The sequence below is a fragment of the Acanthisitta chloris genome, unplaced genomic scaffold (genome assembly GCF_000695815.1).
Source record: "Acanthisitta chloris isolate BGI_N310 unplaced genomic scaffold, ASM69581v1 scaffold33533, whole genome shotgun sequence".
Lineage (NCBI taxonomy): Eukaryota > Metazoa > Chordata > Aves > Passeriformes > Acanthisittidae > Acanthisitta > Acanthisitta chloris.
The window spans coordinates 1,191-21,030 of record NW_008667099.1 but is presented as its reverse complement, the minus strand read 5'-3'; the positions used below and the strand labels follow the sequence as shown (position 1 = coordinate 21,030).

Sequence of the window (19,840 nt, the reverse complement as noted above, 5' to 3'; positions counted from 1 at the left end):
GAGCAGGGCGAGCTCGGAGTGCCCTCCCTGCCTTCCCCGGGGGGACAGGGCACAGCGGGACACAGCGCCCGTTAACCAGCCCGAAGGGCGGCGGATCGCGCGGGGAAAGGCGGTGGTGAAGAGCGAAGGGTTCCAACCCAGCACCGCACTGGGGGTGAGTGGGGACGGGGCAGCAGGCAGAGAGAGAGTCGTCCGGTCCTCTCCCAGCGAGGGCTGGAGGAGGCTGCTGCCAACACGGCTGGGAACTGGGGTGCCAGTGCCACCAGCGAGTTTGGTTTGGACACCACGACACTCCTTCATCATCAAAGGTGACACACAAACAGGACACCAAAGAGTAGAGGAACTGTGCCCGGGGTTTCAGAGCTCCCAGTTTAGAGCTCCTGCGTGGAGGTCCATCCCTTGCTGCCGTCCCATTCCCACCCGCTCCCCAGCACTGCAGGCCTAGCTGAATTGCTACAGCCAGGTCTGGTACGCAGGGCTCTACTTCCCACTTTGACACTCGGCCAGGCAAATACTTTGGAGTACAGCAGTGTGCCAGGACAGCAAACTCCCCGTGCTCCAAGCAGCACCAGTACCCTCTCCTACTGGGTGCACGTTTTACTGGGTGTGAGGGGTCTGGTTTTGCAAGCAGCAGAGCACAGTGGCCTTGCGCAAGGCACTGCAGGTGGGTGTGATGATGTTTGCTCTCTAGCCTGATGCAGCTCTGCTGGGATTAGGCCGGTTCAGGTGATCTAGGTGTGCTGCCTATTAAAAATATTTCTGAATGGTTAGATATTGCGCTGCCTTTTTTTGCTTTGCACGCTGGATAGCAACAGAACAAGTCTGCAGATAATTTAATGGAAATATTTTAAATTGTTTTGCATTTACCGTGCAATCATGTATTAAAAACAAAGCTGTGCCTCTATCAAAACATAAAAGGGTCACTGTGGAGAGACACTCAGCTCCTGTCTGGTCAGAAACAGTGGGAAAGGCCTTTAAATAAACACATGGGGTAGAAAACAATTGGAACAATTTGCAGCGATTACCAGAGGTTCCCGGCTGTTCTGTTTCTGTAGCTGGCACAAACCTCATTTTCACAGCTCTGGTTAGTCTCTCCTGCACAGACTGAACAGCAGACCACAGCTCAGCTGAGGCTGCCTGGAAAGCGTGATGTTCCTGCAGACAGACTGGGCAGCATGAGCATGACAAGATGCCCATGATGGGGGAACCTCAAGAGTGTTGTCTTGGAAAAAGCCTAGATCCTATCTGGTCCCCTTGGTGAGGGCCTGGGAATTGAACTGGTCTCTTGAGCTTCCCTGCCTTAGCTTGACCAGCAGAGTTTGTGAATTCTGCTACAGGTCCCAAATACAGTGTAGTCAGCTTGTAATTCATTTACCCATCTCTTCCATTTGTGGTTGCTCTGGGGTTTAGAGCATGGAGGATTCTTACTTTAAGATATTAAAAAATAATTTCTTTCCCTTGGAGATTTTTTTGCCTTTTTTAAACCATTCTTATCCCTGAAGACTCTTCAAAACCTCCGGGATCATCCCTGGGGGTCCTGCTTTGCACTCTTTCAGTGTAGCTGTGGGCCTCATTCTCACTCCCCACTGGGTTACAGACATTTGCAGGTCAGCATTACTTTTTCATTCTGCCCTTGCAGTCAGGCTGTTCCCGCAGTTAGAGAGGAGAGCGGGCGAGCTGCCCCAAGCCAAACCAGGAAAAAACATTCAGACTTACTCTTAAAGGACAGGCTTACTCTCTGCTTTATCTGCCTTTCATCTGTTTTGATTTTTGGGGGTAGATAACAGGATTTCAGTCTCTAGCCAAGTGTCTCAAACATGCCACTAATAAAAAGAAAAAATGTATGCCAGTTGAAACTCAGATGTTGGCGTTCATCCAAATCTTCATGCAGAAACACCCACATGCAAGCAGAAATTACTGTGGTTACACATTAAACTAAGCGGTCAGTTGGGTTTCATGGTGTTATGAACAGCTCTGTAATCACGTCAGTAGGAACTAGGTGGGAATTAAATTTCCTTTTATGTGCATTTTTTTCCTGGATATCATCAAGAACATGCAGTCCCTGGCTTCTCATGAAGCTGCATACCTTTGATTACATGCAGTTTGTCTGTGCTGGCATATATCTGGCTGCCTTTAAGAAGCTGATGTCTCAAATGTCGATTATGTATCCTGAAAACATGATGAAGTCCTTGCCAGGTCTTTGCATACCTACATGTAGTACAGTTCAAGTTTTTTGGGGAAGGTAATTAATTAATATGACAGGTTACCTTGGACGTAGTGATTAGACTTTCCATTTCAACGCAGGATGTTAGAAGAAAGCCAGTTACTGATGAACACAAAAGCATTGTGCAGTGTTCAGAAAATGCTATGCTCCCTTACCCGAAAAGAACTTTCCAAAGTCCCTTTCAATTTGGGTATCGAAACACTGAAACACACACGATTACTTGACCTCTGTGGTGGAAACATTTTTACTATCACCAATTAAAAGTGTGTATTTGGTCTTTAATGTATGTATGTTACTTATATGGACAGCAGAATGAAAGAGAAACTGCAAAGCATGGTCTATTCTCTCTTAAAACAAGCCAGTGTGATAGGTAGGATAAATCACACCCAGAGGTGTGATCTGCCCCAGATGGTTGGTGTAATATCACCTGCACACTCATCACTCTCCTTTGTCTTTCAGCTCCAGGAGGAGTATCATTAATTGTTCCCCAAGCCAACATCAATGCAACAGTGGCACAAAACATCCTCCTCTCAGTTGAATACTCTTGCAGAGGCGTCGCCACCATTGAGTGGAAGCATGTTTCAAGCTGGGGCACCACCACCATTGCTGAGTGGAAAAGTGGGAATTATGTCAACATATCCACAGCCTACAAGGATAGAGTGACTACTTTTGAAAATGGCTCTATACAGCTTCTGAACGTGGGCATGCGAGATGCAGGCTACTATTTTGTCACTGTAACGGAGGAGTATGGAACCAACGCCTATGGCACCATCATAGTCAATGTTTATGGTACAAACTGGATGAGACATTTTGGCTTTATCCCATGTTTAAACATCAATCTGCCCATAATCAATTTTATAACACTATTTTTTCCATTTTCCCTGCAGAGATTATCTATGAAGATTTACATTTTGTAGCAGTTGTCTTTGCATTTCTCGCTGCAGTATCTGCCATTCTGATCTGCTTCATGTGGCTGTGTAATAAATCTCTGCATCTCTTTCAGAAGAAGACAACGCACAAACTAACAGGTATCTCTCTAAGAATGCAGTCCACGTGTAGGGTTTTCAAGGCTGATATTTGAGCCTAAAATTTGTGCCATAATGGTGCTAAACAGGGACGTTGAGAAACAAGACTGAAATCAGTTACCCTGTCCCAACACTTTACTAGCTAAGGCAACTGAATAACAGGTATTAAGTCGCAGAACAATCCACAGGACATCTACCTTATACATTTCAAGTCAGAAATAATGAAACACTTCCCAATATTGCTAATTGCAAAAACTGGGGAGAAAAGGCCAGAGCTGCAATAACCTCCCATCAGAGGACCGGAGACAAATTGCAGAGGATCAGCAGTCCTCTCAGAGCTTACACCAGAAGACTATATCCTAGGGAAAATACTCAAATGGCCCTTGGGAGTGGCCCTCACCTCAGTTCACGGAGGACTGCACCTCTCTCTCTCCTCTCAAGCCCCTGCTTCATCTGTCCTCACCTTTGATCCAGTTGCAGACTCCAACAAACACTGACTAATACCAAAACCAGACTCCTGATACACACCAAAGACATGATCCATGAAAAGCAGGTCAAGGCAACATTCAGGCTGCACTAAAAGGAACATGCACATATTAGAGAAGAAATTTCTAAGCCACAGCCAGGAATATTTGGCCTAGGCAGCAAGACAAAGTGTCATGCTATGGGCCTGGGATCAAGCTCTTAGGTACATCCTTGGAACTGGAGGTTTCTTTTACCACTTCAAAACATTTCAGGTGTTTACCTCCCTTCTTTGTAAGTGCAGATCCGGCAGTGGTTTCTTGCCCTGTAGGTAAAAGGTCTGTACTTATTCTATAAAATAAGTGCTGCTTATGCTGTTACATTACAAGAAGCAGCCTAGCTATCAGTAGTTTACTAGACCAACAGAGATATTCAAGCATCCTAAGCCTCATGGCCCAGACTTGGTGTCAACTCTGCAAAACCTGACATGAGAAGAAATTAATTTGGATTGAGCTGCCTCTTCTTTTCTGTCACTCACCTATAGCTCTAAGGGCTGCTGCTGTCTTCATGGTGTACACACCATTCATAACCTTCTCTAGCTACTAAAAATTTTCTTGTCCTGCCAGAATATACAGGCTTTTGTTTGGATAAAGCCTCTTCTTCCTCCAGTAAAAGTCAATCTCCCTGCAGAGCTAAATTGAATACAGCTATTTGGCAGAGTTCAGGAAAACCACACTTCTGGAAACTTGTGCCATCTTCCAGAACATGGTCCAAAGCAGAATCTGCCCCAATTCCACCTTAGAAGAGCTCTCCTTTTAGAAGTCATGAAGAGAGGTATAAGGACAAGCCCTGTGGACTTTAGTTTTCATAGTGCCTTTAGCCTTGTATTGGAAGAAACCAGTGTCACTTTAAAGATTATGAGGGACTCTTTATGCAGTTAAATATTTTGAAAGGATGTATTTAAAACCTAATTGTAGATGAGCAAGCTTGGGCTAATATTGAAAAGGTCGAAATGTCTCAGGTATTAACACAGCACAGTTAATTTTGGAACACTGGCCTTCTAATCCATTTGCCAATCAATAACAATATCCTTTTATTTACAGCAAGTACAACGGAAGAGATTGAATTGGAAACCATTGAGTGTTAGCCAAGGACTGTCTCATAACAAAAATAACAAATCTACCTCAGGAGAAAGTATTGGCAAAGAAAGCAAGAACAAACCTAGAAGGTAAAACATTTGTGACTACTGCAGAAACATCCTGACTTGCAAAGTAATTAAATCAGCAGTGTCTGGTGGAACTGTTTTGACCTGTTCAGTTTTCAGTTCTGCCAGTCAAGGTCAGCGTAAAAAAGAGTATGCTTTCTTGCTGAGCACAAACACATTTTTGTGGCTAACTAATAAAATCTACAGCCTGTACCACTCTTAAAACCAACCAACCAAGCCTCTAAGATCAACACATAAAGGAAATTATCATGGTCTTGGAGGACACCTGTATTTTGGATACAGCAAGTCTGCTATTACAGACAGAGTGGTCATTAGCATCCTTCAACATAATAAATTTAGTATCTAATTACAGTATTACATTAAAAAATTAATTTCAAGCATTGAAACCTGTTTATTGCACCTGTGTTGCTACTTTTGGGTGTAAGGAACTTCCAGAAGCTCTGAAGTCAACTTGTAATTCTTCATGAGACAAAACTGACTTTGAAAGCACACCGAGCTTAAAGGTTAAAGTTCTCCCACTTTTATTTCCAATTGTTTACACTGCCCCAGGATGGATATTAACATGCATTTTATGACATTACTAGAGCAGGTGTTTAAACAAGGAAGCATGTGGAAGCACTAAAGAGGACACTAAAAAGATTAGTGGGGTCAGATAAAATACTGACACACCACACCAGTGGGGTGACAACATACTGGCCAGTTTTGTCGTGAAAGATGTCCTTTGCTAACTTAGGCTAGTGAGGAGCAGTCTAACTGAGAAAAGCTAAAACAGCATTGAAATTGCTCTTGTTGAGAAGCCATGTTTGCTTTCCCTATGTTGTAAGGAAACATGAAGTAACCTAACTAATGTTTTCTTGAATTTGCATATTGCACTTACATTCTCCACCTGCAAATCTGCAGGGTGGAATAATATTTTGTCAGTGAGAAAGCACTAAAGGGACTGAGCTTCAAATTATTCTGTTTTGCTTTTGTGATGAGAATTTTGCAGTGTGAAATAAACTTTGAAAACATAAGAGACCATGGACTAATCTGTGCCTGTAGACTGCCACGTGGCTGTTTGAGCCAAACTGCTGCTACCACCTCTCACACACTTCATCTCACTTGTTTGCGTACACCTTTTACAGGACAGGCTGACAGAGCTTCCTCTCTGGTCAGGGACTAGGATGTCTCAGGTGCAGAGGTGCTATGGGCTCCACTTGGAAAAACAGAGAATTTCTCACCAAGTGCATAATGATGCAGGTAGGTCCCAAACAAGATTTTTCCAAAGCACCCTATACACAATACCTGTAAGTCATCCCCAGATTAAACTGACCATTTGTAGTAGTAAGGGCCTTTCTCCCACTCAGAAATTCAGGTATCAGATTCAGCTGTTTGCTGTGACAGTTTGTTCTAATTTTCTGCTTTAAATATATATTACCAATCTGGTAATATACATTTGTGTGTATATCTCTGAGTGAACTAAGCTCTGACAAACTCTAAGTGCATCTGTTTTAATCACCAAGCTTAAAGTACTTGGAAAAGTATATTTACAGCATATGGAAAACATAATTGGTTTTTTCTTTCTGTTTATCTATGCCATATTTTTAACTCCTTAGAATCTGAATGTGAAGTGAGGTATTAGGCTGAGCTGAATATGTAGCAGGTGCTCTGCCAGAATTATTTAGAAAGCACAAAAAGTGCAGCTTACACGTAACACTGTTATGATCTTCTAACATTGACCTGAACACAACCATTGCCAAAGGCAGAAATGGATCCAGACGTGAATAACCATTCAAGTGCACTGCTGTGCTTGTAGAGATCACACACACTTTTAAACCACAGTATTTGAAAACCGGGATGAAAGTAGGAATTCTTCAGTTTAAGATGCACTACAACAGCCATAAGAAGTTTCCAACTAGCACAGTTGTTCTACTTCTCTCAGCTTGTCTGAAGTCACAGCACCTTGAGGCACTCATCCTTGGGTACTGATCCTGGTGCCAGCTTTGCTTTTAGGTAGTAACATCCTAGATGATAAATGAGGATTCAAATAGTATTCAGTGAGGATATACAGTACAGTTAATCTATGTACAGTTTTCCTTATAGGCAATTCCTCATCCACAAATTTTAATCAGAATTTAACATGCTTACTGTACACAAGGAGGGTCACAAAAAATACATTTTTCTGAAAATGTCAATATGCATCATTAATGTCAGTAATATTTGATATGCAGAACATGAGGCTAAGCTGTCTGCAGTTTCTCGCTACATTGGAGTATCTGAAGTCTTATGGCAAGTTGTGAAAGTGGAAGTTTAGAAACTAGTAGCTATTCTTATTCTACTTGTAAACTTGCTGCAAAACAGCACCATATTTTATTCAGAGCATTCTACATGATCAAAAGGATTAAGGCTACTTTTAAAGAGATGTTCAAATTCACAAGATTGCTTTGGAAATCAATTGTAAAGGTGTAAAGGTGTTAATCATTCATTAATGTCCTCATTGCATATTCAAAGATGCACTACCAAATTTCAAGACTGTCCTCCTGTTAGAAATCTAATCAATGTTTTCCATTAAAATTAGAAATTCCTATGTATTCAACACTACAGACAGACTCTCCAGCTCTCTAATAATTCTTTTTTGTTGTTGTTATTATTCTTACTTTTTCAGCTAGGCCTGAAGTCTTTTGAAATGTTTTCACTGCTAATGTGCAGTGCTTGCACTTCTGCAACACAAGTGACATCCTCTTTTCAGGAGACAAATCCTGCAACCATGAGTGTCTAGTAGCTCCACAGTGATCTGATTCCTTGGTCATGAACTTACTTGATGAAAAGGCAATTGCCACATGCAGACCTGTCAATTTAGGTTAGGAACAGTGAAATGAAAAGACATGTTCAAGTTTCATACACTCACCTTCTAATTATTAGCAAGAGAAGATTTGTTGTGCTGGCAGAAGTCAGAGCAGCCATACATAGATGCATAAACAGATGCATAAACTGTTCACCAAGGAGCAAAACCCCTTTCTGCCTGTAATTGTACAGTGTCTGCTAGCCCAGCAATACAGGGCCTGGGATCATAGGCGCTGCCTAAGATTCAGCCATCTTTCAAGATCAAGAGACTATTTTCAACTAATATTTTTCATTTTCATACGTCGTCTTGGGTAACTCATCGGAACCTGAAAGTAAAACCCTTTCTCTCTCATAGTTCAGTTGCACAGAAGCAAGTACTCCCAGGAACTGAAACAAGACGCTCCACTCTGGCAAACACCAACCTAAGTAGAAGAGCTTCTCTGGATACGCACTGAGCAGCAGCTTGCCACAAGCAGTTGCTTAATAAGTATTTCCTACAACTATTCTTTATTACTTGAGAATACAACAAAATAAGAACTGCCACCCCACAAGTATGATGTTCAATTCAAACATGTTTATGTGCAAGAAGTTCTCATATATACACACTCACAGTGTGGACATGAATCTGAACCAGTTCATACAAACAGGTTTCAAAAAGACCTTTATCAATCAAGTATCAAACAAAATAAAAGCTTTGTTAAACACCTTACTAGAAGCATTAAGGCAGCTACAATTACAACCAAAACCAACAAAAACATGACTTCTTTTATTTTGAAAGAACTCAAAAGATTCTCATATATACACACTCACAGTGTGGACATGAATCTGAACCAGTTCATACAAACAGGTTTCAAAAAGACCTTTATCAATCAAGTATCAAACAAAATAAAAGCTTTGTTAAACACCTTACTAGAAGCATTAAGGCAGCTACAATTACAACCAAAACCAACAAAAACATGACTTCTTTTATTTTGAAAGAACTCAAAAGAGCTGATCGAAGATATTATTTTTGATGATAATCATTAAGACTGCAGGAGAAAAACCCAGCAGTGCAAGTGTGGAAGGTTTACTGAATGAGTTACCTCCTCTATCCAGAAATCAATTTACACAAGTCACCCACAAACTCAAACTGTCAGAATTTTGCAAGCCAAGTAAGACCCTTTCCTCTACATGCTTGCAGAAACAAGGACAGAAAACACAAGCAAAGTAACCAACATCAGACAGGCCATCAGGGAGGAAAGATGTTTGCCACAAGCTGTGACTTTGTAACACTCTCAGTTTAAACAAACTGCCAAATAAATATATTTCTCAAAAACAAATGGATCACCCGGGAGCCCCATCAATGTACAAACAAAATACAACAGAAGAATGCCACAGAGTGAAGGCTGTTCCTTGATTCTCAAGTGTTTAGCCTCAATTCTTGACAAGGGAGCTCCACTTCTCAAATGTGTCCATTAGCTTCCACAAGACAGTCAGGCCCTATGGTATAAATCACTGAAAGGCTTATCAATAGCCCAATTCAATTCTAGTATTTTTCATCTTTGAGAAATACTTGCAAAGAGACATTGAGGAAAACTAGGGCTGAGGGGAAAGGGAATGACTCCGAGCAGACACCTTTCATGTAGCAAAGAACTACCAAATTCAATTTTATAAACAAAAAAAGACATTAATTACTCAGCTATGTTACTCTAGACAGAGCAATCTGCAAATACAGAGGTGAAAGGAACTTTTTCAAAAAGTGCATTTTATATGCCATTGAAAAAAGGTTTTATTACAAACACCATAATGGACATATCTGTACAGGAAATAAATTTGGTTTTGCTTATTTGCTGCACAGGCAGTGATTGCTCGCAGCACAGAGACAATTCCAGGCCCCCCTGAGAGGCTGATGTGTTCTTAGCATGGAGTTAGGGCAGCCATGAGGAGTTCCATTTTATACACAAAGTTACGCCCTTCCATTTTATTCCACTGCACTTCCTTGAATGGCCCTCGGAGATGATTCCACTTGCTGTCCTGTAGTACATCACCTTTGGGGAGATCCTTGCACTGGCTCCGTGGAAACTGAACCATAACTTTGCTGCCGCTTTCCGGACCATTACGTACTGTGAATGGACAGAGATTTTCATGAACATTTTTACACTGCAGGACTTCCATATATTAAATATTCTTCCTTGTATATACTATACATTACTCCTACTCAAGTCCAAGCATGCTAAAAGCAAACAAGGGAAATCCTTTCTTTTTAAAATCGTTTTCTTAGAATTTTCCCTCTCTCATCTCCCACTTCTCTATGATTTTGTTGCTTTAGAAGTGCATATTCTTGCTTAGATCAAATCAGAGAAACATTTGATACAAACCCCACATGAACACCTTACAAATGCGTTTTTTTCCCTAATAATGCCAGGAAGGGTTTTTTGGTTTTGCTCATTCTTTCCTTGGATGTACTCCTCACTATTGAGTTGAAAATTTGACTGCATTTATCTCAAGTGGACAAGAACGAAGTCACTAAGTATAGGTGTTGCTTTCAATCACAAAATTCTGCAGGATTGGTGGAATGGTGGTGGTGTTTTGTTGGCTTAGATGAGTTTCTATGTTTTGATGCTGGCAGTGGTGTGCGTTGGCTTCTAAAATAAGCAGTTAGGGAGGTAACACTTAACTTTGCCCTCACCTCCCAAGCTACAAAGAGATGACTATCAGGATGATGGAACATCATTTCTCCTTTAAAAAATGATGCTGACTACTCCCCATCACCACCACCTTCTTAATATGTTTGGAAACATCTGAAACAACTTCTGGGACTGTTTTTCCCACTCATCTTCTCAATAATTGCAATGAGGCTGACCAGACTGCAGTTTCCCACATTCTCCTATGAATGTAGGATGTGGCATCTACCTTCTTCCAATTCTCAGGAACCCTTCCTGATAACCATGACCTTTCAAAGATGATCAAGAGTGGCCTTACAATGACATCAATCAGCTCCCTCAGCCCTCGTGGATATATCTCATCTGGTCCAATGACCTTGCATATATCTAAATTTGTTCAGAGGTTCTCTAACTTGGTCCTCTGCTACTGGGGGTAAGTCTTCTTTGCTGCAAAATATCCTGTGGGTCTCTCAGACCCATACCTGAAGGCCAGGCTTAAAACCAAAGCAAATAAGGCATCAAGTACCTTGGCCTTCTCCATGTCCTGTGCCACCATTTAATAACAGTTCCACATTTCCCCTAATCTTCCTTTTGCTGCTGACATACCTGTTGAAGCTGTTCTTGTTTTCCTGTACATCACTCACCAGATTCAGGACCTTAGCTTTCCTATCCTCACTGATGCATACTTGGACAGTCTCTCTGTCTCCCTCCCAGGTCAACTGGTCCTGCTTATAATCTCTTGCAGCTTCTTTTCTATGTCATAAGTTCAGTCACGAGCTCCCTGTTCATACACACAGAGCTTCTGTCACCTTTGCACAACTTCCTGAATACAGGAATGACCCTTATTGTGCTTGAAAGAGGTGATCCTTGAAAAAAAAACAAACAAAAAAACATCAACCAGCTCTCTTGAACCTCTCTTCTTTCCATCCCATAGGATCATATCCCATAGGATTCTTTCAGGAAGCTCCCTGCAGAGTCCAAACTCTGTTCTCCTTAAGTGCAGAGTTGTGATCCTGTTGTTTTGCCTTGTTTCCTTCTCTCAGGATCTGGATGGTTCCCGTAATCTCTTTTTTTTATGCTAATTATACAAAATATTTTCAAGTCTGTGTAAATTAAATCAGGTTTATATTAAGTGGCTTTCTGGGCAAAGTACTGATTCTATTTAGATGTCAACTCCATACACGACAGAGATAGATCTCTAGACTTTAATAGAACAATATCAATTTATAGCAAAGTATCACAGAAACATATCAGAGAGAGACTTGCAAAGCCTGTAGATTTTGCTTAAGAATTTTAAGACTTTCCATACATTTGCAATAGAAAACACTACCTGAAATGGCATAGTCTCCATTTGGTGATGCCACAGTGATTGCTGATGCATTGCCAATACTCTCCACTGGCCCCAGACCAACATGATTACTGAAGCTCAGCACATGCCACCCCATAACTTTTGCAAGCTGCTGGACTGCATGTACTTGGTGCTGTGACATCTGAAAGATAACAAGAAGTTTGTCTTCTGTTCAGTATTTGCACACCATAGAATGACTTACTGGTTTTATCAGGCCTTTTTTTCCTTCAGCTGCACAGTAGTTATTTATAAAAGTGACTCTGACTTGTAAGTTCTCTAGTTACAGAGGAACTTTTTTTAACATGTATGCTGGTAGAGCTTTGTGTTATTTGAATTTAGACTAGTTCTTTTGCAGACAGAGAAGACCACTATATTGTGCAGCTAGATGAATTTTTCATAGGTATACGGGCTTACATATTTTATTTAAGTATTGCTTTCAATTTACAAATACCTTTATTTAGGTCTCAAAAATAATTCAAGGGATACAAACAGGATTTTTAAATAACCCTGTCTCTGAACAGGAATGAGACTTCTGCTGTAAAATATGTTAAAAAAATCTGCAAAAGTATTAATAGAGAAAATTCAGGAAAAAAAAAGTTGAGGATCTTATATGCATGATTATCTCCACTAATGCTCGAATGTAAGCCCTGAGCTTTAACAGCTCAGAAGCTTAAATGCTACTGTTTTTCTGTACCATGACTTAACACTTGTAACAAGGAAGTATCTAGCACTGTTCAGCAGTTCTCTGTGAACAAGTCTGGCAACACTTGGCCAAAAAGACATGCCCTCAGCAGAATCTGTTTCAACTTGTTTTCTGTGTCTTAAGAGTTTTAGGTAACTGCAACAGACCAGTCACTGTTACTAAAGACCAGTATTTTGACTATTTATAATGCATAGTAGGGAGATTGTCACTTCTGAATAAAACCAGCAGCTTGTTCTAAGCAATTAAGAGAACAGGGTTCATTCAAATATCAGCTGATTTAGTAATGGCTGATGCAAAGTGAGCACTAACAGACAGTGCTGAAATGACAGTAATTGTGGGCTAATTAAGAACTCTACACAGGACTTGGTTGCAGTAAGTTTCATACAGAGAACACCTTACTGTCTGCTATAACTCTCACTGACTTGTTTCTCCTATAATGAGTAGGATAAAGAAATGTATTTTAAATGGGAGGGAAAAATTGTTATTACTACTGACCTCAGTAAGAACTGGCATTATATTTTAGTAACAGTTGCTGAAGTCACTATACAAACATAGTGAAAATTCATTCACCTTCCCATTTTCACTATCTTCGTTTGAAGTTTTCTAACTTTTTCTACACAGATAAAGGTGAGATTCTAACCCTTCCTGCTTCTTGAACACTACAAGAAAGGAAAGAATAATGCATATGAGTCTACCTGAGATAAAAGGAAATCCTGCAGTTCTTGCTCTTGATGGGACAGCGTAATAACTCTTCCATCTCTATGCACAACTCTGATTTGTTCAACTCCGATGTTCAGCTGTAGTTGAATGGATCTTTGAAGACAAAATGCTTATTTATTCAAAATGCATTACAGCTCAAGAAAACAAGAAACTAAGAACACCAAATCCCTCCCAGTCATTGACAACAGCTCTTTAGATGGATGGTGCAAAGCCTATGGAATATGACAGCAACTCCAAACACTTCAGTTTCATCACTCACCACAACAGCTCCCTCTGTACCGTAGGGAAGATATTCTGTGGCATGTTCCCAGACCTGGCCCACTGCTTGTTCAGGTCAAGGAGCCTCCTGAAGTGCCTCACAGCTCCCTGCCTGCCACCGTGCCCAAATTTACTTCCAGAAGTGCAACGGAAAACGCACTCAAGAGACTATTCTAGCCTACAGACAAGAGTTGGGCAGTGTACATACTCTGGAACCAAGACTGGAAATTGCACCAACAACTGCAGTTTGCCTCACACTGTGGACACAGCCAGAGAGCACTGCTCCAAGCGAAAGAAAACCCCACGTCAATGCATTAGTGAATTCACTGCTGGTCAGCATGCAGACATTTGTTTCTGGAACAGGAAATCTCTTATTTTGGTGACAGCATGCATAACTAAATACACGAAAAACATGAGTTCCACGTCTGCAACCAAGTTACCACTGATTACACTTCCATGACCAGACTGGAAGTTTAGCATGCAGCACATCAAACAACACTTTATATTCAGCCACCTCTGCCTAAAGTAAATCTCCCTTAAATGGCCACTCTCACCTCAATTTCTTCTTTGAAAGGAAACTGCGCTAATTAAAGATGTACTAAATTTCTTCATTAAAGTGTAAAGCGGGGAAGGGTTTTTTTAGGATGGCTGCTCAGCCCACAACTCAGAAACAAATGCACACAAATAACTCCACTTGTCTGCGTGAAGATAATCTAAACTCCTAAAACACACCCTGAACAGCGGCTGTCTTTGCTGCATGCTTCTACTACTAAAGAGAGACATGCATTCATATACTTACTTGCATATCTGTTCATATCCTTGAGAAGTTATTAGAACTTTAACACTGGATTCATAAACATCATTTATATTGGACCAGTGGGCCTGAATCTGAGGATCCTCAATACGACTCGCCAGGCTGTCAATGGTTCGAGCAGTTCTAGAAGATAAAGACATATTCCACACACAGTAATCTAGGCAGTCTGTGCTGTTACCTTGTTTAAAGGGAGTGAGTAGGTTATTAGATTTAACAGAACTGTGTGTGGCAAAGTTTTATTTCAGCACCATTCTGGTGCTAATGAAGCCTATCGGTTTATTCTGTACATTTCTCACACACTCTGCAGCAGCATTAAAGTGGTATTACTCAGTATCAGCTACTGCATAGCAAAGAATACTCAAGAAAGATTTATGCAGTGTAAGGTAAGTAGGGATAATTATCAGCAGCCTATTGCATAACTGTCACAGAGGTCTTGAAGAAATGTGATCTTCTTTTTTTTTTACTAAGTGTTGTTTTCTCATATTTTATGATATATTATTGGTTCTTAGTAAGTACAAATAAATACTATTTTAACCATGAAGGAAGAATTAGCTACTTCTAAGAACACTGAAAAAAGATCAGTTGTATTCTACATGATGGGACAATTTATTGCAGCTTTTAACAAGACTAGCTTGTGACCTACCTGCGCCTCAAAAAGATGTGTTTTGCCTGCTTTATTATCTTTTCCAGAAGCCCTTCATTTGACTGTAAAGAACTGATATCATTTTTATCAAAAGCCTGGGGTCCTGCAAGCCTCATTCTCTTGTGGCCAAAAGGTGCACTGGCTGGATGTGGCATCACTGTCGAGCTCAGAGTTTGCTTGTGACACTGCAACAAACAACAGTTGTTATAAAAGGAAGTGACCAAATAACATATCTGCAAAACATATTATATATACTGCAACACACTGCTTCACATTAGGTTTTTTAAGTGTACATACTTTCAAAAAGTGCCACTTTTTAACTTCATAAACTTGACAGCACTTCAAAACCAGCTCTACACTAGTACTTTGCCTCCCCTGTTTATGTGTGTCTTTATGGAAAGTGATTCAAAAACAGAAGTGCTAACTAACAAAAATCAGGTAGCATGGCAGTAGCTCCTACTACTAAGTCTGCCTTGCATACATCTCTGGAGACAGAAAGAATGGTCAAACACAAATAAAGGAAGTATTTTAAGAAGGGGGGAAGAGGTACAAAAAATTTAGCAACCTGCACAAAGTCAAGAAAGGAAATTCACAACAGAGCTCTGCATTGAGCAAACACTTCATGAAACCTAGTTCAGTGTTTAAAACACTGGACTATTCCACATGGCTGCATGACTTCCAGAGCCATGCTCGAAGGAGATCAACACGCTCTGGAACAGAGTTTCAACTGTGCTTAGACAAGTAGAATTGTGCTCCTTTCCTGAATAGACACAACCTCAACCTTCTACCCCAGGTCATTCTGCTAGATTATACGAGAATCTAAGAGGCTGAAGCAGAGCAGTGGACCCCAAAAGAAGCAAAGCTATTACGGTAATTGATTGCTCTTCCTTCATGGGGGTACATCATGAATAGATGCACTTAGTGCTTGACAAGCACTAATCAGACACAATGGAAAAGGGACTGATGAGCTTTACTGGAAAAACTTTGCTTTTCTGAGGTGAGCAGCCAGGCCTGAGGTTAAGTAAAGAACTAGCATTCTGTGAAAGCATCAACTGGAGCTCACGAGCCACCCACACCCACTGTAGCCGAGCAGCAAGCCGCTGCACACAAACGGATGGAAGGCGACTGGCCTCTAGTGGCGCTCGGCTGTCACTGGGCCGCACACTGGGCACAAGACTGAGCAAAAGCCCAAAAACTCTTCAGTACTTGTCCATAAATGCATTACCTCTCTGATAAGTTGATGCAAATTATGTTCCAGAACATAGAGATGATCCTCTGGATTCTGTTTTTCAGAAGCAGCCTTTTGTGATTTTTTGTCGTTGGAAGAGTGACACAGAGAAATAGACAACTGCAAACCTGTACAAAGCAGATGGAAAAAAATTAAAAGAACAAGAAAAACGAGAGCACTGACAATTTTCAAGGAGGCTACTGAGAACTGCTTTTATTTGCATTTTATACTCAGCAGTTTTACAATAAATATTCAACATGTCAGAGAAAAATCCAAGAATGCTGCTGGAGAGCAGAGCACCAACAGCAAGTAAGACTTGCTACTCACTGGTGTTGACAGGCTGACTCTGAACGCATGAGGTGCGTTTCACTCCAATTTCTATGACTCAATCTTACACAAAAAGAGAAGTCCCCAGGACCCCATCCCTTTGCCAAAGAAGGAACGATTTACTATCATGCAGATTTTAAGCCATCCAGAAACATATGATACAATCAGTTGTGAAGCCCTTGTAAGAACAGAGGATTCACCAGCTGACTGAGCCACCTTCATGCTGCTTAATTATCCTCCCTGAAGAGTAATTCCCTTTGTTCTTCTGAAGACCCATTAACTCAAGTCTTAAATTTCACCTGTGTGCAATCCTGGAGCAATGACTTATGCACAGCTCCAAACTGCAATGTGCACATGGTATGACAGTTGACAGCTTTAAGCACTATGGACAATAAACATAACCACAAAGAAAAACAGAGAAAATTAGAACCTAAAAAGTTTTTTTTACTACTTATAGAATTTTTCTATAATTCATGATCAAAATTCTAACTGTGAAATTCTCTTTTTCAAAACCTTTGAAAACAGAGCATTAAACAAGGTCACATCAATCAGGAATTTCAGTTCATGTTTAAGCAAATAATTGTTTGTTAAGAAACCTTAGTAAGTTTCCTACCTGGGAAGGGCTGGGAGATTATCTGATTTTTCACAACAATGTGAGGGATCTGTGATTTAATTTGAACAGCTTCTCGTGACAGCTGGGCAAAAATTTCTTTACATAAAAGAACGTTCTGTGCAGCCTCCAACTTTGTCTGCCAGTGTGGAGAACCTGAAAAACACAAACCAACGTTGAAGAGAAGCCATGTGTTTGTGCAAGTCCCAGAGAGTGTGCAGTGACTAGGCTAATGGCCTTATCTCCAAGTCATGTATTATCAGAACTTAGTGTCAGTTAAGCAAGTACTGTAAGGTAACACTAACACATTTACATCCAGTTTTACACAGATGTGTATTGTGAAGTGCAAGGCCCATCTGGAACCATGCATTACATGCCCAGACATTTCATGAACTCTGCCTATGAACCTCTGCATCTTAAGCTGCAATTTGCTTTCAATGATACTTCCAACTTTATTACGTTCACTCCTCTATGAACTACCAATCAACGTTCAGCTCACCTATGTGCTTTCACAGGATTTATAGGCCCAAAGTTTTTGGGAGATTCTGATGAGAGTAAGCACAAGAGGTCTATAATGTACCCTGAGTACAGCATCCTGTCTATGTTCAAACATCTGTGTCACAGGCCACCGTGAAATAAAATCCTCACAGGTTTTTTTAAACACTAAAGAGTAATGGATGAATTTTTAATCCCACAAGTTTACAGCTTCATATGCTGGCACATATCGAACGCATCAATGTGCAATCTGGCACAGTTCAGCTGAACTAATGGGATGTAACTGGCCAAAACACAACACCTTGGTTTGATTTTGGTTATGTGCTCGAATTTTTAATGAATAACAAAAGGTACTTCAGAATACCTGAAACACAACCCAAATCATTTTGTTTCAGAACTGAGTAAATACATGTGGCAAACGGAAGGAGCATGCTTTGAAAGCATCATGTTTCCAAAGCCCAAGCAGCACCTAGACAGAAAATTTCAGTACAAAGGAGAACATTCTTGTTCACTCTTCTTTCAAGCTGTATGCAAAAATTTTCAAACAAACATATGCAATCCCATTTCTTGAGAACCTGCTCATAAAACAACATATAGCTATACCTGGTTTTGATTTTGGCAAAGGTCTTTTGAAGAGATTAACTGTCCCGAGGTCACCAATGTCTGGAGCTTGTTTCTGAATCGAAACCTAGGCAAGAGAGGACATTACTTGATGTTTGTTCTCTGTTGCAAGCATACAAATACCAAAACAAAACTCACACTACGTAATTTTCTCTGACAAACCTTGATATATGCTGATCCCTCTAAATCACTTGGAATCTGAACATCCAAAGGACAGTAATCCTCAGGTATCTTTTTATCCAGGTCAATGTCAGTATTCTTTATCACCTCAAATGTGCCATGATGAAGGAAAAGGGAGCCTGAGAAAAGAAGGACAAAGACAAATAGAAACCATCTGCTGCAAATAAAGAAGCCTGTACCTCTGTTTTGGAAGAGTATGTATTTCCAAGTCTCTAAACCTAGAGTTGCGCTTGACTCAATTTTCTTAATGACTTCCTTAAAAACCCAGGTAAATGAGAAAGCTCATTTCAACAGCATCTCAGTCCTCCAGTGCGTGACATGTAATATTTTACAGCAAGTTATCAAGGAATATTTAATAAGCATGAGTAACTGTCTGAAGTTTTGGGAGCAAACAGTTTAAAGGTGCAACACCCTTACTGATTTGAAGGAATGCTGATGATGTTTGGCTACCAATCTTAAACCATGACCATATTCTGCCTGCAAAAAATCCAACTCTAGAGTCAGTCATTCAGGGACTGATAAAAGCAGATATCCACATCTGTCCTAGCTGCATCCCTTTTACATCCAGGGCATGGCTCATCTAGTTTAGGAGAAATCATCTAGAAAGAGACACAGCCTGGGTTACATCTATAGCTTCTTCATGAACACAACATGAATAACGTTAAAGTCATCCTTCCCCTCCTTCACCAATGACAACAGGAACTCAACACAGTCAGTTCCAATCCCTGCATCTTAAGCTCTGTGAGATTCTGTATTCACTCTTGCACTCCACCATCACCTCTAGATCCTTGGGCTGGTCACCCTCTCACTGTAATCCATGAAATACTGTGTTTGCTCAGTATTGTTTCTCTCAAGTGTAGAAATGGTAGGTACAATAAAATCTATCTTTGATGACACTCTGGTGATGTTTAGTTTTAGGAAGTCTTCTGAGGAGCAGGGAGTTAGACATGACAATCTTTATGAATCCTTTCCAGCATGAGACACTCTATGATTCTATGATCTTCACTCAGAAGAAAATGCTACATACTCATCACTTTTTAAAGATACTTTAGAGTCCAAATGTAGCTAAAAGCTAAAGATTTACGGGGTCTACCTGTCAACTAATCAGTGCAAAATTGTTTCTGTAAAGAAATCCTTACTAATATCCTGCAGTTAAGCCTTTAAAATCACTTTCAAGGTTGAGGTTGGCAAGATATGTTTCCTGATACTGAAACAAGATTATTCCTTTTATAATCCTGTCTGATAATTAGAATAAACTCTCATTAAAATTATTTATTCCAAGATATTCCACCTCTTTTTCCAGTTACAAAAAGAAAATGTCATCAAATATCCATTCTTGCAAAAAGACAAGACCTTACTGTTTACCTGCACTTCTGTAGCTCAGGTCGCCAAGAATTTTGTCTCCCACTTTCCTCAGCTTCCAGTGCTGCCTAAGTCTGAGCAGTTCAGAGTTGAAGTCTCTTTGTCGCTTATTTTCCTGATTTTCTGCAAC

General features: G+C 40.5%; 2 protein-coding genes across 2 annotated transcripts in view; one reads left to right on the top strand and one right to left on the bottom strand.

Moving 5' to 3' along the window:
• Window positions 1-2,683: 2,683 nt before the first annotated feature.
• Window positions 2,684-4,858, top strand: VSTM5 (V-set and transmembrane domain containing 5; the record flags this gene model as incomplete). Its single annotated transcript, XM_009072380.1, has 3 exons — window positions 2,684-3,013; window positions 3,112-3,252; window positions 4,815-4,858. Coding segments are annotated over 3 exons (515 nt in total), but the record flags the coding sequence as incomplete, so codon positions are not given.
• Window positions 4,859-9,524: 4,666 nt separating this feature from the next.
• The window catches only part of MED17 (mediator complex subunit 17), a gene marked incomplete at its 5' end in the record, with an annotated part of 11,316 nt that continues 1,000 nt past the window's right edge, over window positions 9,525-19,840 (bottom strand). The window contains 10 exons of the mRNA XM_009072379.1: window positions 9,525-9,861; window positions 11,732-11,891; window positions 13,148-13,265; window positions 14,230-14,367; window positions 14,888-15,072; window positions 16,113-16,243; window positions 17,056-17,208; window positions 18,151-18,235; window positions 18,331-18,467; window positions 19,714-19,840. The exon at window positions 19,714-19,840 is cut by the window's right edge and continues 90 nt beyond it. Coding sequence (XP_009070627.1) covers window positions 9,656-9,861; window positions 11,732-11,891; window positions 13,148-13,265; window positions 14,230-14,367; window positions 14,888-15,072; window positions 16,113-16,243; window positions 17,056-17,208; window positions 18,151-18,235; window positions 18,331-18,467; window positions 19,714-19,840 — 1,440 coding nt within the window. The remainder of the gene's footprint in view (window positions 9,862-11,731; window positions 11,892-13,147; window positions 13,266-14,229; window positions 14,368-14,887; window positions 15,073-16,112; window positions 16,244-17,055; window positions 17,209-18,150; window positions 18,236-18,330; window positions 18,468-19,713) is intronic.